This window comes from Monodon monoceros, unplaced genomic scaffold (assembly GCF_005190385.1).
Source record: "Monodon monoceros isolate NGI ecotype Baffin Bay Population unplaced genomic scaffold, NGI_Narwhal_1 Super_Scaffold_21, whole genome shotgun sequence".
Classification (NCBI taxonomy): Eukaryota; Metazoa; Chordata; class Mammalia; order Artiodactyla; family Monodontidae; genus Monodon; species Monodon monoceros.
In genome coordinates, this window is record NW_021703778.1 from 3,730,812 (window position 1) to 3,749,885 (window position 19,074).

The 19,074-nt window shown below is 39.9% G+C and overlaps 1 protein-coding gene across 4 annotated transcripts in view; it reads right to left on the reverse strand.

The window, feature by feature from the left end:
• Window positions 1-19,074, reverse strand: part of EPC1 (enhancer of polycomb homolog 1) — a 94,888-nt gene that overhangs the window by 28,236 nt on the left and 47,578 nt on the right. For all 4 annotated transcript variants that reach the window (XM_029236611.1, XM_029236608.1, XM_029236609.1 and 1 more), the window contains exon 2: window positions 1,155-1,314. In XM_029236611.1, coding sequence (XP_029092444.1) covers window positions 1,155-1,314 — 160 coding nt within the window. The remainder of the gene's footprint in view (window positions 1-1,154; window positions 1,315-19,074) is intronic.

Sequence of the window (19,074 nt, forward strand, 5' to 3'; positions counted from 1 at the left end):
GCCAATACAGAACTGATAAGAGTCAATACAGGCATTATGTCTACTTTTAGTTTTCATATTCAAGAAATAGTTAAAAAAAAATGCTTAGAATCCAGGACAGGAACTAGATCATCTGGAGAGAGGTTAAATGAGTCAGAAAAGTAGTTAATAAGTTGGAAACTGGTTAAAGCTAGTTTCTCTACGTCCGTAGAAAGAACAATAAAAACAAAACAGATTTATATTGTCCTGAGAAAAAGTTGAGACAGGCCCCTGGAAAAACCTGTTGATCATAAAGGTCAGCAAGACCACAATGAAAGCTGTAGCAATTTTACCTTAGTAACCTTTCAATTATCTGTTTAAGTTGTCCACTACGTGGGGACTGAGTGAATGAAATATATTTGCCTAAGTCTACAAGCTCTCAGCTGTTCATCATCAAATGTGATTAGCTATCAAAGGATCACTCCCAATGAAGAGCCTATCAGTACCAAGTGAGACAAGTTACCAATTAAAAATGCTATATTTATAAAAATTAGGGGAATTCTCTGGCAGTCAGGTGGTAAGGACTCAGCACTTTCACTGCCAAGGGTCTGGGTTCGATCCCTGGTTAGGGAACGAAGATCCCACAAGCTGCGCAGCTCGGCCAAAAAAGAAAAAACGAAAAATATTAGTAGAAACACAGACGGGGTTGGCAGACTACAGCCCGTAGGCCAATACTGGGTTGCCATCTGTTTTAGTCAATACAGTTTTATTGGAACACAGAGTAAAATAGCTGTGACAGAGACTGAATGACCCCGCAAAGCCTGAAATACTTACAGAAAAGGTTTGCTGACCTCTGACTTCCATTAAGAAATTCTTTAAGGCAATTAACATTACTATTTCTGAAGAGTAAGAAAATGATCTCTACATCTAAGGTATATTCTTTATCCTACTCATCTACAGTAGCATAAGGTCCCATATTGAGATGAAGCTAAAAATCTGGGATGAAAATGCTATCTTTTCTGTCAGGCAGAGAGCTCAAGCACAATTATAAAAGGTGAAAATGGGCTCTAATAACTCTCAAGCTGATGCTGGTCAGTGAAGTGGGTACTGAAAATGGCCCCGAACTGATAAAAACCCGTCGAGAGTTCCGGAAGAAGGGAATGCACAGTACAGTTACCAGAAGAGGAATTACTTACGCTGTATGTGAATGAGCTGCTTTGGCATCCTGAACTCCCCGGGGTAAATGGACTCATAGTAAGCGATGTTGCTTTCTGCCTCCGGGACTGGAATGACCATGTTGTCCCTCTTCTCGCCATACACCTGCTGTGCCGAGATAGCCCGCTGAAGATGGTGTTCCTAAAAAGAGGGAAAAAGAGGTAAGTTACGTATTAAAAAACTAGCAAACAGAACATGTAGCCTCATGAAGAGGTTTTCATTTGTTTTTAAAATAGAGGAATTTTAGTAGCCTTGCAAGGATGCTAACAGTACAGTTGTGGTAAAAACATTTTGAATAGAAACAAGATTTTGTTAGATACACTGTATATTTCCTCAATTTAAGAAAAGGTACTACACCGAAATTGAGTTAAATTATACAAAAAATTCCAAAAACTGACTAAAACTGTTATTAAAGTTTGCATTTTATAGGGACTTCCCTGGTGGCGCAGTGGTTAAGAATCCGCCCGCCAATGCAGGGGACACGGGTTCGAGCCCTGGTCCGGGAAGATCCCACATGCCTCGGAGCAACTAAGCCCGTGCAGCACGACTACTGAGCCTGCGCTCTAGAACCCGCGAGCCACAACTACTGAGCCCACGTGGCACAACTACCGAAGCCCGCGCACCGCAACCAAGAGTAGCCCCCACTCGCCGCAACTAGAGAAAGCCCGTGCACAGCAACGAAGACTCACCGCAGCCAAAAATAAATAAATACATAAATTTATTTTTAAAAAAGAAGTTTGCATTCTACAGATGAGACTGTTTTAAAAAGAGGGTTAAAACATTCGAACGTACTGTATGACGAAAGCAGGCTTTGTATAAAAAATATTTTATCGATTTTAATTGCTTATTCATACAGTGTTTCATAAATGTCATACAAATCAACTAATATGATCATTCCAAAGAAGGGTACAGATTATTGCCTCCATTTTTCATTCACGAAGCTGACACGGATTCAAACCTGGTCTGTGTTTCGAGTAATAACCTTTCTTCTAAATTTCCGGAGCCCTTTTTGGACTGTAGTAAAGTATAGGGATTGAAGGCAAAGGCTCCAGAGTTTGTGAATCCTGGCAAGACACTTCACTCTTCTAAATCTGTTTCCTCCAGGAAAAGAAAAATAGAATCTTCCACGGATGGTTGGAGATTTAAGTAAGCTAAATGTGCATTAAACGTTTAGTACAATGCTTGGCAGTTACAGGTGCTCAAAATAAGCTTTGGTTGAGATGCCACACAGAAAGATTTTTTACCAGCTGCCACAGAAATATCTGTTCTCACCCACCCCATCATCATTGAATTTTGATAAACATTTCATTAAATTTAAGCTAGTTTTTAAAATACTGTATATAAAATGCAAGTTGAAGGATGAAAAACATTCCAACAGTATGAAAACAAAAAATTCCAGTCTTCATACGTAGCCTCTGTTAATGTTACATATACATATATATCAATTCACACCTAGGATTCTGCTGCACAACATACAGAGCTTTATCCCTAGGGCTTTGGTCCCCTGACATACCTCGGAGATTTTTCCATACTGATACTTTCACTACCATTTTTGCAACAGCTGCATTGTATTCCACTATGTGGATGTACCGTAACTTATTTAACCAGACACGAACTGATAGGGAAAAAACCCTGGAAGCAACTTAAATGCCTATCCTTCTCCCTGAACGCTGCAAAAACCAATCCTGTACTACTATATGTATGAGACACCTTTGTGAGCCCGTGAAAGTATCTGTAGGACAAGAGACGGAAGCACTCAAAGGGTATATGAAGTTACAGTACATATTCCTACCACTCCTTGCAGTAACTCCTTAACATCTCTTTTCAATTTTAAAACGACCCATTTTATTTTAGGTTAATTTCTTTACAATGAGTTTTTCTTCCCTTACGTGTTGCTGTTTGCTCATTTTCAAAAGTGCTGCTTTTCTTTTTCTCATTGATGTTTAAATATGTGGATTATTTTCCTTTTCAATATTAAGGAAATTAGCCCCCATGTAATAAAACTGACAACTGTTTTCCTGAAGTTTGACTTCTGACTTTGTTTAGAGGATTTTTTCCACGCAGGAAAGTTCTATTAGTCAAATTTATTAACCTTTTCCTTTATGATTCTGTCATCCTTAGTAACAGGTATAAATCGCATAGTCACAAACTAGGGTGTGTAAACAAAACCTTTCATTTTTACAACTCAACTTATCTTTGATTCAGGCTGCCTTGTGGCTCCTGGGAGCTGGTAGAAACTAAGTGTGAGGGGGGAGGGGTGACTCCGAACAGCCTATGGGCGTGTGTACTGGCCCTTGTGGCCTCTGACACAGGGTGCTTCTGAGCCCCAGCTGGGAAATCAATCACAGGTGTACTCTTCTCCTCTCAGATACCCTCAAAGAGCAAGAGAAATTTTCTGTGACCTATGCCCCCTACTTACATCAAACTCAAGGAGGGAGCGGGGGAGCGAGGCACACTATTCTTCATTTGCATTTTGTCCTTAATCCATTAGCATTTCTCTGTGTAGGTGAACATGTGAGAGACGGTTTAATTTTTTGTATACGGAGAGACAGCAAGCCATCTCGAAGGGTATATGAACGTCATGCATAAAATCACCTATTCCCTATTTTAATGACTAAAAATGTGCCTTTCTCAGAATTCCACTTGCACTTGGGAGTATTTCCAAGTTCTTTTGCCCTCCTCTACTCAACTGCCTCCTCTGCTAGTATTTAACGTGTTTTTCAAAGTGCAGCCGCAGACTACATTTTATTATCTAGTGCTGACTAGATACTAAATTCACTCCTCATGATTCTTTTTCAGAAATTTCCTGGCTATTTCATTCATTTCTCTAGATGAACCACAATGAAAATTACTTTCTAGGTGTGAAATGGGACCACTAAGGGCTTTAGATTTCTTATAGGCACTGTAGTGTGGTGGTTAAGAACATGATTTGTAATCGGGAGCGCTCTGGATTTGAATGTTGGCTCCACGGTTTACTAGCTCCATGACTTTGGGACTTGGGACAAGATATTCATACCAGCAAGTTTTATTACCTATAAATGTATACTGTGTACCTACCATATGGGATTGTGGTTAAGATAAAATGGCTGAGACACACTACCTACCTAAAACATGGTAGCAAATGTGTACCTTTCATTACTAGAGGAGCTGAAGATTTACCATATGCTTGTTACCATTCCTATTCTTCCTAGTGTTAACAGCATTCTGTAGAAAGACTTCCTTATCTTTATATCCATTTTCCTAGAATCATGAAATCAAACTTTTTATCAATATTATAGTAAATACTGCTTTAAAAAAACTTCCATGTGTTTTTTTGTTTTATAAAATATTCGACAAAATTTCCTCATAAGGAACATAAGGAGCCAAGATATGTACAATATACAACAAATATGTTCTTCTAAGCCTTAAAAATCACTCCTCAACAACTGGTGTGTAACTATAACCTTAAACCTTCCTATTTACTGTAGCCCTGTGTATGTACAAAGACTCGAGGATGGGAAGGAGACCACACACAGGTGCCGGTGTGGCTGGAGCACGGGGGTGAGAGTGCAAAGGGGGTCAGGGTCAAATCATGCAGGGACATGCGGCATGTTACGGATTTGTCCTTGTACTAAGAGCAACAGTGGCTGAAGGATTTTAAAGATCAGCCTGGCTGCTGTCTAGAAAACGGACCATATTCTAGAAAATGGAACATGCATAGCCTTTAAATGGTTCAGAATAATATTTAATGAAATGGAAAAACCCATCAATTTATTAAGTAAAAAGACAGATCTGAAAATTGTATGTTCAGGGTATTTGTATTTAATCTTTTTTAAAAGCAAAAGACATAATTGAACACACACAAATACAGGAAAAAGTCTAAAAGTAGCGGAACACATAACAATCCTTCTCTCTATGCTCCTTTATTCTTCTCACTGCTATATTTTTCCAAAGCTCTTACAGTCCCCTGACATGTCATATCCTTGGTTTGTTTACTGTTGTCACCCCTTCCTCCCCCCCGCAATCTAAGCATCGTGAGGGCAGGGATTTTTGTCTATTTTGTTCACTGCTAAATAACCACCCGAAAACAGTGCCGAGTACAAAGCATGGTGCTTAAATATCTGTTGAATGAATGAATATGTATGTAGGTATCTGTGTATGTACACACACACACACACACACCACACAGATGCAAGCAGGCACACATATGTGTCAAGTTTCAAAGTATGTACACCAGTTAACAGATCACCTCCTGGTGATGTAATTTTGAAATACTCTTCTATAATTTTATTTTCCTTATTTTCTAAAATTCTTTGTAACTTTTTGACAAAAAATATTTGAGTACATCTCACTACATGATTTTCTAAAACAAAGGTAATTTCTGAAAGACACAATTTATTTAGTTCAGTAAAACCCTTCCCATTTAAGTCAAGTTTAGTTCCAGAGTAAAACATTACACTTGCAGCTTTCCAGGTAAAGAACGTATTTTTAAAACCCCAAACTATATACATCTACTTCCAAGAAAAAAATATTAAATTATATTAAAGTAACATTAAATTATAAGTGAAAATGAAATTTTTGTTTGAGTAGGAAGCTGTGAAATGGTGAAGCCAAGTAATACATGAAATAAATTAGAATAAGATGAGCTATGAATTCAATTCAATAATTACTTATTGAATGCCTTGACTAAATAACTAAGATGATCCGATCCTAAATTACAATTATATAAAATGCCAGATGTTCCTGGAAGATAATATCTGTCAATGAACTTCTAAACACATCTACTTGCAGCATTGAATAAGCCAGCCTTCCCAAACTGTGTTCACCGGAATACTTAATTTCAAATTATCAATAGGTAGTCCAATAATGAGTTTGACAGTTAAAAAAAAAAAGAGAGAACGCTGGATTTTTAAACTTTTGGAATGAAAGCTTTTAACATGGCAATGTAAACTGTGGTTGCTCATGACAGAGGGTTCAGTCATTCCAAATCTATGACCACAGAATCATTTTTTCAGAAAGTATCCATTAATAGCTCATGGAGAACTTTTGTAATGCAGTTTGGGAAATGCTGGTATAGGACAACAACTGGAGATACAGGGCAGAACAGCTGGGCTTAAGCGTCCCATTAGTTAACTTAGTCCATATTTACTGACTGCCCACTATGTGCCTCTCCCGGGAACACAATGGTAAATAAAATAGCACGGTTCCTGACACTGTAGTAGGGAGGACAGACACTAATAAAACAGCCCTAAAAATAAACTGTAAAGTGTGATAAGTGCTGTGAAGGAAAAGAACAATGTGTTAATGGGGAATATAAATAGGAAAGGGATTTCAAGGACAGTATCACTTTCACTAGTGCCAAGTGACATTTAAGCTAGAACAGGAGTTAAAAGATTATTTTAAGAAAAGGAAGTAGCTGTGTGTGAAGACCACTTACTAGCTTGACACCCTGGGAGGGTAAAGTTTCTTTATATCATAGAATATTTATAATAACTAGGCTCAGGTGCAATTTAAGAGTTAATCATCAAAACACCAGGATCAATTCCCATTTTTCATAAAATAACAAAGGTATACCCTCTCAAATCTGATCTTACAGGGAACAAAGTAAATACTATTAAATAATCTAAAGAATTTTAAGATATTCAACCTTACATAAAATGGAATCAGATGAATCATAACTTACGATTAAGCAAATTACTTTAAAAGCCTCTTGCGCTGCAAGTAATGATAATGTTTTCTATACATAGCAATGTGAACAATAAAGAAGAGGATCAGAAAAGACTGAACGATGATCTTCGGAAAGTTCAGAGGCACACTTTCGTGTCCCCATGAACCCTGCAATTGCAGGCTCCAAATATTCACTTTTGTTACTTCAGCCCACCTGGCGCACTGGAAGAGCGTGGGCTTTAGAGACAGAGACCCAGGCAGGAATCTTAGCTTCCTCCTCAGACCCTAAGTCCAGCAAGTCACTCTGCTACTTATTTTTATTATTTGTTTTATATACATATCTCTTTTTTTTTTCTTACCCGTCTTACCCTCTTTTCTTTCCAGCACTTAATGTTTTTTTCTTTTACTTTCCCCTTTGTTATTTTTGCTTACCCCTAGAAAATTTCTGCCTTTTCAGGTGGTAATGGTCTCTTTGATAAAAACATTGGTAATTAACGCAAAATGGTTAACTGGTTATAAACAGGGCACATCACAAATTTGAGAAGTCAGAAAATATCATTTTTATTGATTAAGAGTGACATTAGGTATTGGTAGATAAGACCCATCTGAAGGGACAGTACTGTGTCTTAAACATCTGTTGTGTGCCTTTGCTCACACAGATGGACCATACGCCAGCCCCACTCCCAAGGAAATTCCCACTTGTTCTTCAAAGTCTGGTTTAAAATGATCTTTCTTTTTGTCTTGTTTATAGTTTCCTTTGCTGTGTAAAAGCTTTTAAGTTTCATTAGGTCCCATTTGTTTATTTTTGTTTTTATTCCCATTTCTCTAGGAGGTGGGTCAAAAAAGATCTTGCTGTGGTTTATGTCAAAAAGTGTTTGTCCTGTGTTTTCCTCTAAGAGTTTGATAGTGTCTGGCCTTACATTTAGGTCTTTACTCCATTTGGAGTTTATTTTTGTGTCTGGTGTTAGGGAGTGCTCTAGTTTCATTCTTTTATAGGCAGCGGTCCAGCTTCCCAGCCCCACTTATGGAAGAGGCTGTCTTTTCTCCCATGTATGCTCTTGCCTCCTCTGCCATCACCATCATTAATCGTTAGAAGAATGCACATCAAAACCACAATAAGGCCATTATCAGAAAATCTACAAACAATAAATGCTGGAGAGGGTGTGGAGAAGAGGGAATGTAATTGCAGTGCAATTCCCACTTGCACTGCAGGTGGGAATGTAAACCGATACAGCCACTATGGAGAACAGTATGGAGGTTCCTTAAAAAACTAAAAATAGAACTACCATACGACCCAGCAATCCCACTACTGGGCATATACCCTGAGGAAACCATAATTCAAAAAGACACATGCACACGCCACAACTACCGAAGCCCGCGTGCCTAGAGCCCGTGCTCCACACGAGAAGCCACCGCAATGAGAAGCCCGCGAACCACAACGAAGAGTAGCCCCTGCTCGCCGCTACTAGAGAAAGCCCGTGAGCAGCAATGAAGACCCAATGCAGCCAAAAATAAATAAATTAATTTTTAAAAAAAAAGAAATGCTAAAGGAAGTTCTTCAGATGGAAGGGAAACAATAGCAGATGGAAACAGATTTATCAGGAGAGAACAAAGAACCAAATTATGGGTAAATATAAAAGATTGTTTCCCTTTTCTTAAAATGCATGTTTAAAGCAACAATATAACAATAAATTGTGGGTTTGTAAAAAAAAAAAAAAAAAGACACATGCACCCCAATGTTCACTGCAGCTCTCTTTACAATAGCCAGGACATGGAAGCAACCTAAGTGTCCATCGACAGATGAATGAATAAAGAAGATGTGGCACATATATACAAAGGAGTATTACTCAGCCATAAAAAGAAACGAAATTGAGTTATTTGTAGTGAGGTGGATGGACCCAGAGACTGTCATACAGAGTGAAGTAAGTCAGAAAGAGAAAAACAAATACACTATGCTAACACGTATATATGGAATCTAAAAAAAAATGGTTCTGAAGAACCTAGGGGCAGGACAGGAATAAAGAGACAGACACAGAAAATGGACTTGAGGACATGGGGTTGGAGGGCGAAGCTGGGGCGAAGTGAGAGTGGCATGTACCTATATACACTACTGAACGTAAAATAGTCGGCTGGTGGGAAGCAGCTGCATAGCACAGGGAGATCAGCTTGGTGCTTTGTGTCGACCTAGAGGGGTGGCATAGCGAGGGTGGGAGGGAGGGGATACGGGGATATATGTATGCATATGGCTGATTCGCTTTGCCATAGAAACTTTGCCAACAGAAACTAACTTTGCCTACAGAAACTAACATAGCATTGTGAAGTAATTATACTCCAATAAAGATCTATTAAAAAAAATAAAATAAAATGATCTTCCCTCTGCTTCCCCTATCTGTGCTTTTACAGCACTACATCCTCTACTTAAGAAATCGTGCTGTAATCATTTATTTGTCTACATACTGATCTCCAAAATGTTAAGCTCCTTAAGATTAGATGCTATGTCTAACTAACCTTTATATCTTTTCCTTTAAAAGATGTATTCTCTTGTAGTATGGGGGACTCTAAATTCTTTTAAGGATGAGGGATAAACAAGATTATCTTTGTAATCTACTTAGCAGCTAGAACTATATTTTCCTTTATTGCAGGTACCCAGTATTTTAAAAAATATCATTATAGAAAAATAAGGATAAGACTAAATTGAATGAAAAAAATGAAAAAGGTATTTCTACCTGCTCTATAGTAAGTTCTAATAAATATTACCAAACCAGAAAGAGTTATTCAAGGTTATACTGGGCAAATTCCTAAACAAAGATTAAATTTTATCAACTTATTCATTAAGTATATTTATTTAAGAAAATAATGGCCTTAACGGTCAGCCATAACAACAATTAAGACCACATTTAGACCTTTTGGGTTACTGAATTAAAAACAGGTTACTGAAAGCAACAATATTGTATAAGATTTCTTATGGGTAAATAAGTGATGACTAATTTGTAAAAAGCCACTTAAGAAGTTACTGAACCCCGGCTCATTTATGCATGGAGGGCTAGACTCCACTGCTACCACAACAGAAGGGCTGAGCCGAATCACTTTCCCGGCTGCTTCCTAAGAACCAGACAGCCATGCCTATTCAGGAACAGTGCCCCAGCAAGGGCTCCCAGGTTCTGCATCCCAACGCCCAGCTCTTGCCTGGCTCATTACGACAGCCTTCTGACTGGTTTCCCTGCTTCCATTTCTGTCTGTCTTCATGCAATAATCAGAGTAATCTGTTAATATACAAGTCAGACCATGCCATTCTTCCGTTAGAACATTCCAATTATTTCCCACCTCACTCAGAATAAAAGCCAAAGTTCTTAAAACTGCTTACAGGGTCCAACAGGCTGTGCACATTCCCCTTCCTTGTTGTGCCCAGGCAACCCTTACTTCCATTCTGCTCTTGTCATGCTAGATTCCTTGCTCTCTGTCAAACTCAGAATGGCTTGCGCTTCCTCACTTTCTTCAAATCTTGCTTCAAAAGTCCCCTTTGCAGACAGAGCATTCTTCACCAGCTCTTCCACTCTACGGTCCCCAGAATGGCTACAACTGAGAAGGCTGACCACACCGAACAACTCTGAGGATGAGGAACAACTCCAACTCTCAGACACGGTTAGTGAGAAAAAGGGGCGGCGGACCTCACGAAGCCAGACATACACGTTGCACACGGCCCAGCAATCCCACTCCTAGGTATTTACCTAGGAGAAATGAGGATGCAAGCCCACAAAAGGACCTGAATGAGAATGTTCATACAGTTTTATTACTCGTAATAGCCCCAAAGTGGAAACAGCCCGAACGTCCATCATCAGGACTGGTGCACAAACTGCGGTTTGGTGACACAACGGAGGACCACCCAGCAACACAGCGGAACAAACCACCTACACATGGCATGACACGGGCAAGTCCCCAAAACACTGGGGTGAGGGAAAATAGCTCTGCACAAGACAGTCCACACTCTGAGTCCATTTATGTGACGTTTCAAAACAAGCAACATTAATCTATGGTAAAAAAAAAAAAAAGAAAGAAAGAAAGAAAAAAGAAAAACAGTAGCTGCTTCTGAGGCCTGGGGGCAAGGATTGACTGGAATGGGAATGAAAGAATTTTCTGGGATGATGGTAAAGTTCCATATCTTGTTGGGGGATGGGTTAGACAAGTAGGCGAATTTGTCAAAATCCAGCTAATATACACCAAGTATTTGTGAATTTCTTTGCATGTAAATTTTACCTCAGAAGAAAAAAAAACAGTAAATAAATGCTGAACTCTAATTAATGATATGTATGCTGAAGTATTTAGGGAAACATGCACTGATGTCTGTAATTTACTTAGAAATGCATCAAAACAAGAAGGATTGATAGATGCAGAGATCAACAGATGTGTGATAAAGCAAAGTAGAGTGAAATGTTAATGGTGGAGTCTAGCCACGGGGTACATGGGTGGTCACTATAAAATGCTTGCAACCTCACAGTACGTTTGAAATTTTTCATAGTAAAATGTTGCAAAAAATATGGACTCTCTCCCCCTCAACCCTATTCTATCCCACTACCCTGCTTTATTTTCCTGGGGAGCACTTGCCTCCTCACAGACTACTGAATTTACTTATTGTTTTGTTCATTGTCTGTCTCTTCTCCCCAGAATGTAAGATGCACGAAGGATAGGAATTCTTTTTTGCTTTGTCTACCCCAGATCCAGTATTGTGCCTAACACATACAAGTATACAATAAATGTTTGTTGAATAAATGTGCCAGTGAAACTACAACAGTTTTTTGTTTTTTGTTTTGTTTTTTTGGTACACGGGCCTCTCACTGTTGTGGCCTCTCCCGCTGCGCAGCACAGGCTCCGGACGCGCAGGCTCAGCGGCCATGGCTCACGGGCCCACCCTCTCCGCGGCATGTGGGATCTTCCCGGACCGGGTCACGAACCCGTGTCCCCTGCCTCGGCAGGCGGACTCTCAGCCACTGAGCCACCAGGGAAGCCCTACAACAGTTATTTAAGGTCCACAAACTGTTCTGGTTTGGAATGGACTTCCTTAAAAGGAAATAAGATTAAATTTCATAAAAGCAAAAAATAAAAAAAGACAAACGCATTTTGCTTTTGTGCTTAAAATACTCAGGGTAAACACTTAAAATAGTTGAAGACAGATTAGACTACTTGGCAAGAAAAAGAGCAGTTCGATACTTATATTTTCTACAAGAAATAAATGGTAAAAGATTCTATTACTCTCTACTCCTCTCACTTAAAGCTCAGTACTCTGAAATTACTTTTACTTCTAGACTATAAAACAGTAAAGGAAGACCTTTGCTAAGGTTTGGGTAAAACTGTCCAGTCTTCTTGTTTCTCGTCAGTGTGAAGTATTTGTCAATTTGGTACTTATAACATATTCAGGACTTAAAGTTGCTAAGAAGCACAGGAAAGGCAGCCCTAGGCAAAATTCAGTTTACTTTTTTACTTTTTTTTTTTTTTTTGCGGTACGCGGGCCTCTCACTGCTGTGGCCTCTCCCGTTGCGGAGCGCAGGCTCCGGACGCGCAGGCTCAGCGGCCATGGCTCACGGGCCCAGCCGCTCCGCGGCATGTGGGATCTTCCCGGACCGGGGCACGAACCCGCGTCCCCTGCATCGGCAGGCGGACTCTCAACCACTGCGCCACCAGGGAAGCCCTTCAGTTTAATTTTGATCCTCACCTTCTCATGTCCCTTATTTGTACCCCTGACATCCCTTTGGACGTGGGCTGTTAGTGCTGTGCTTATTAAGGGTCTGCCTGCCCCGTGTGATGTTTGGCAATGTGAAAGGGAAGGGACTGCAATTAGTTTCTTTCTACTCTCATAAAATTACAATCTAATCAGAATGTTTCCCTAAAAAGTAAAGTTAAAACAGCTCAAAAAGCTCTTGTTTGTTTATAATCTTTATGCTGAGGATTCCTGCACCTCCAACGTACCCAAGAGAGCTAGTCATCTGCCGTTATTTAATACCTTTTAACCCATGCAGTCAAATAGAATACAAACATGTTTCTCATTTTGGGGGTTTAGACCCTAAAGCAACAGCACTGAATAAACTGAACATCTAATTTAAACTTATCGAAAACTAAACATGTTTCTATAGGCTAATACAAACAAATGCTATACCAAGTCTTAGTCCTTAGCCCTGCACATACTCACTCTTGCAATTTCATCCACTGTCATGGCTTTAACTACCATTTGCACGCTGATGACACAATTCAAAATCTTACTCTCTAGCACAGATTTCTGTTGAATATTAGGCACATGTAGAAAGACCTCTTACTCTATGTTCCACTGACATATCTCGTGTTAACATCAACGTCCCCATCTGCCGACTCTCCAAACCTGTTCCTCCTTGTGTCTTATCAATTTCAGTGAATCGCACCATCATACATCCAGTCACCCAGTCAGAAGCCTTGATTTTTCCAGCTCCCTTTTGCTTCCTCCGTCCCCATTTCCAAATCAGGCACCAGATCTTATAAATTTCTCCTTCATGTCTAGAAATTATTCAGTGCTTTCTCATCCCACTGTCACATCCAGGCTGCAGCTAGCCTTCTCACCTCTAGCATCACACTATTCTCCACTTCCCTTCTGTAGCTACCGTCAGTGGTCTTCCTCAAAAAGTACGGGGGATTCCCTGGCGGTCCAGCTGGTTAAGACTCTGAGAGTCCACTGCAGGGGGCACGCGTTTGATCCCTGGTCAGGGAGCTAAGATCCTGCAAGCCACATGGTATGGCCAAAAAAAAAAAGTCTGATCACGATACTCTCACACCTAATCCTTGGCTCTCTATTGCCTTTACGATCCTGGCGTGGCAAAATGGGGTCCTTGATGGTCGAGCTCTAGCTAATTCTGCCAGTCCAACACCATACCACTTTCTACCCTGAACTTCACACACCAGCCACAGGGAGCACCTAGTGGCACCTTCTAATAACATCTACATGTGAGGCTGCTCCCTGTGTTTTAAGTCCATCTAAACCTCTCTCATTTCTTTCTAATTCTACTAGCATGTCTACCCCTCTTTTAGAAAGTCTTTGACGACAGTTACAGGAGACTATCACAGTGGTAGTAAAACAGAAAACAGGTTAAGGCTGATTTTTAAATTGTCTGTTCAATTAAGATCTTTATGAAACTGGAAACCAAACAACTCTGAATCCAGAAAGAATATTTCCTGATAGTGGTTTCACCCCTTAACTACCTGTCTCACACATACCAGAAGGGACAGGGTATAGCAGGTAGGAAAGAACACCAAGACAAAGAACAAACTCAGTAAGAAGATACTTTAAAAACACATTCATCTTGGATAAAATGTTAATCTTCGTGGAAGAAATGACTTCGGGAAGTCTTTTTTAGCTTTGGGTTATAAAGCCTTAGGCTTTACTACTATGCCTACTAATTCATATTTCCAGAACTAAAATAATAGCTGACATTTGCTAAGCGTTTATTACATGCCAGGCCTGAGCTTCACATTCTTATTTCATTATTTCATTTAAAGCTCATAAATAGACAGACAGATAAAGAGATGGCAACTACCTCCCCTATTTCACAGATAATAAACTTGCCTATGTTCATAGAGTTAGCTGGACTCGAACCCAGCTGTGACTTGAGTATAAGCTCTTAACAACTTTACCACATCGACTCTCAAAAGGATGTAGATTCCCCACAGATTACTTATTAATTCAAGGGAAAACTAGCAACGATACAGTGGAGACACTGGGCCACACCTTGACTGGGTGATCAAAATGAACATTACCGGGGCTTCCTTGGTGGCACAGTGGTTGAGGGTCCACCTGCCGATGCAGGGGACGCAGGTTCGTGCCCCGGTCCGGGAAGATCCCACATGCCGCGGAGCGGCTGGGCCTGTGAGCCATGGCCGCTGAGCCTGCGCGTCCGGAGCCTGTGCTCCGCAACGGGAGAGGCCACAACAGTGAGAGGCCCACGTACCAGGAAAAAAAAAAAAAAAGAACATTACCAATGAGGGGCAGAGAGATATATGTGCCTCTGAATGTGATGCCATGAGAATATAACATCATTTATATAATGTGCTAGCTGGTAATGCAACACCTGAATGTAACTGAGAAAACATGAGACAAACCCAAAATGGGATCACCCTATTCAAAAAAAATCAAAGGGACTCTAATCTTTAAAAATGTCCACATCATAAAAGATGAAACACTTGCTGAAATATTTAGGGGTAAAGGGCCATGATATAGGCAACTAATCTCAAATGGTTTGGAAAAAAAATACATGCGTGTGCATGTGTATGTATGACAGAATGGGTGTATGGAAAAACATAAACAAAGCAAATGGGACACGATGGTAACAATCAGTATACATGGGTGTACTCCCCCTTTTCTTGCAACTTTTCTGTAAGTTTGAAATTATTTCCAAATACAGCTGATGACCCTTGAACAACTCGGGGGCTAGGAGCATAGACCCTGCCCCCCCATCAGTCGAATATCTGAGCATAACTTTACAGTGGGCTCCCTGCATCTGCAGTTCTGCATCCATGGATCCAACCAACCACGGATCTGTAGTGGTGTAGTTTTCTTTTGGCCACTCGGCACGGCATGTGGGATCACAGTTCTCTGACCAGGGATCGAACCCGTGCCCCCTGCAATGGGAGCGCAGAGTCGTAACAACTGGACCACCAGGGAAGGCCTGTAGTGGTGTAGTTTTTATAGAAAAAAATCCATGTATAAGTGGATCTGCACAGTGCAAACCTATGTTGTTCAAGGGTCAACTGTAATAGTTGTTTTCTTTAAGCTAAGAGCAGAACGAAATGGTGAGGGGGGAAATAGTAGACTGTATACTCAAGAGCAAGAGATGTAAATTCTTCTTCCAGAATTGCTAAGTAACTGCATGACCTCCTAAGTCAGTGAGACCAGAGAGCCTCAGAATACCGTCTTCTGAATATAGTTCTAGGGACATAATTAGCTGTTCTATGAGGAGTTCTGTGATTAAATAATTCTGGAAAACGCACAGACAGTAACAGACAACGTTGAACAGTTTCTTTACAGAAGCATCCTCAGTGGTTTTGCATTTGCCGAAATGCACCATGATTTTCCAAATGAGTAATACAGAAGTCAACATTTCCTAATTATGTACTGACCACTGTTAGTGTGATCTATATAAATGTTTGGTGGGACCAAGCCTTTAATTTTCAGTATTAAAAAGTAAGGTTGGGGGGGGGGTGGTGGTGGGATGAACTGGGAGATTGGGATTGACATGTATACACTAATATGTATAAAACAGCTAACTAGGGGCTTCCCTGGTGGCGCGGTGGTTGAGAGTCCGCCTGCCGATGCAGGGGACACGGGTTCGTGCCCCGGTCCGGGAAGATCCCACATGCCGCGGAGCGGCTGGGCCCGTGAGCCATGGCCGCTGAGCCTGCGCGTCCGGAGCCTGTGTTCCGCAATGGGAGAGGCCACAACAGTGAGAGGCCTGCGTACCGCAAAACAAACAAACAAACAAAAAAAACAGCTAACTAATAAGAACCTGCTGTAGAAAAATAAATAAAATAAAATTCAAAAAACAGAAAGAGTAAGGTAAACATTAAAATAAAGTTGCAGTTAAACAGTGGTACAGGAAACACTCTCTTCTACAATAACAGACTTTATCCGTTTGGAGAAATATAACCTCCTGACTCCACTGTTCAACTCATAGTGAGGTAAGTTTACTAAATTTATTTTTAAAAACGAGGGCTGTATTACGATGTAAGACTATGAAATCTCTGGCAATAGGTCTCCCTTGTACGGACAATAATACGGACTAGGGTTTGGCAAGCTGTCGCCGGCGGGGCAAATCTGGCCCACCACCTGTTTCTGTAAATACTTTATTAGAACACAGCCACACGTGCTCATTTACATATTGCCCGCGGCTGCTTTGCTCCATAACAGCAGAAGAGCTGTGACAGAGACTGTAAGGCCTGCAAAGCCTAAAATATTTACTATCTGACTGTCCACAGAAAGTCTGCAGACTCTTCATGCAGATACAGTTATTTACGCTCTGTTTAATGCTTGAGATTCAGCAGTCTGGCGGATCACTGGCACACATAGAGCACACTCTGCTATTTACACGATGAACATGACAAAAGAGGGAAGCTCATTAAGTAAAAAAAAATCACTATATTAGACCCTACATTAGACACTTAATCTTCATTCTGAAGGTGTATTATTATAATACCTATTTTGCAGGGAAAGTGAAGCTCAGTAAGGTAAGTCAACTTGTCCAAGTGGTGAAAGTAGGATTTGGCTTGAGGTCTGACTCCAGAACCCCATGGTCTTTCTACTGTAGTTTAATTCCTCCTTCTTGCCTTCTTTTGCCTTTCCCATGAATGGCTGAGCTCTGGCTGTTACTCAGGGGAGGACTCAGAATACTAAGAGAGAAGCAGAAAGGACTTTAAACAGCTGAAGAAATGACTGACAGCATCGTGGGCACAAGGAGCGTGGGGAAGCTACAACCAGGTAAGTTAAGGAAGTAAGGGCAGATTTCCTCACTTCTCTTGCAGGATTCTCTTCCGAGTACTTTACTAGATGACAGCTCATAAAGCTTAACTGCTGACAACACCCAGGCACCTGGATATGCAGGATGGAGTGGAGGAAGATTACGTCACAGGAGAGCCTAGGCCAGGTACATATGCTCCCCTGTGTAACTAACTACTCTTAATCGCCCACAAAGACGGAGGTTCATAGTAAAGGGTAAAGTATAGTCTTCTCTAGTAAGTATTGTTTTATCTTGCTGTATGGGCAATAGAAAAAGCATTAAAATTTGTTATTTCTTCCCCTGGACTTCCAACACTTTTGCTTACTGTATCTTCGACACCACATATACCAAATGCGGAGCCAAAATAATCTTCTTTTTATAGAAATAAATAGTAATATGAGTTTCCCTCAAAGAAGGGAATCAGCTTTTAGTTAAAAGGACATTATGAAGGACTCACTTGGCTTTAGAAGTACTTTATTTAGGTACTATTATATAATCTACTATAAAAATAGTCAGAGGATACCAAATGATTTACCACTCCAGAGAGCGAAGGATTCTGTGATGAACTAAGAAGGCTGAAATAAAGTCACAAATTTAGACTACACTGCACCATCCCCTGTTATTCTATCAAAAATAACAGATTTACCTATTGTAGTTTCCTACCAGTCAATGTAGCGATCAAGACTCGGCTGTTGATACACTGCTTTTATTAATACTCTGTTTTACCCATCAAAAATGTAAAACTTTAAATAGACTCACAGACATAGAAAACAAACTTATGGTTACCAAAGGGGATAGCGGAGAGGGGAGAGAGATAAATTAGGAGTTTGGGATTAACATATACACACTACTATACATAAACAACAAGGTCCTACTGTATAGCACAGGGAATTATATTTAGTATCTTGTAATAACCTGTAATAAAAATGAATCTGAAAAAGTATATGCATTTTATATATATATATATATATATATATATATATAAAAAACGGAATCACTTTACTGTATACCTGAAACTAAGACAACACTGTAAATCAACTATACTTCAACTTAAAAAATGGTTAAAAAAAAACATATGTAGAACTACTTTAGGGCTTGTAGGAATGCTAAGATTTGTCCAAGTTTAAGGTAATTGTGGAAAATACTATAACATGGTTAGTACGGGAAGAAGTGATAGTTCATATGTTGTACTTATTATTCACTTAGGACCAAAGCTAAAAATAATCTTACAAAATTTCCTTCCTTTTCTTAACTGAAATCAAGTCCCCTGGTTTTACCAAAACCATAAAACTCCTGTGTAATTTCTGAAGTTGTGTCTTCTAGAGTGGCTAAAAAATAGAAGGGGCTCTGATAATCTCAAAACTTTTTTGTTTAATAATGTTTGTTTCCCTCACTTAAACTCACTCCTCCTTTATTTAAAGGAACAAACACATTGATAGACGAAAATAAATATTTCATAATTTCAAGTGATTTTGATTAATGTTATTTGGTACCATAAATTATTTTCTTATATAAAACATACTGTACAGAAAAAAAAATTGACTTTATTAGAATACGCTCTCGGGATTCCCTGGCAGTCCAGTGGTTCGGACTCAGTGCTTTCACTGCTGGAGGGGGCCCTGGTTCAGTCCCTGGTCAGGGAACTGGGATCCTGCAAGGCACACGGCACAGCCCAAAAAAGAAAAAAAAAAAGGAAAGAATACTCTATCAAAAAAAAAAAAGACATATAAGAAGTCATACTATTTAAGAG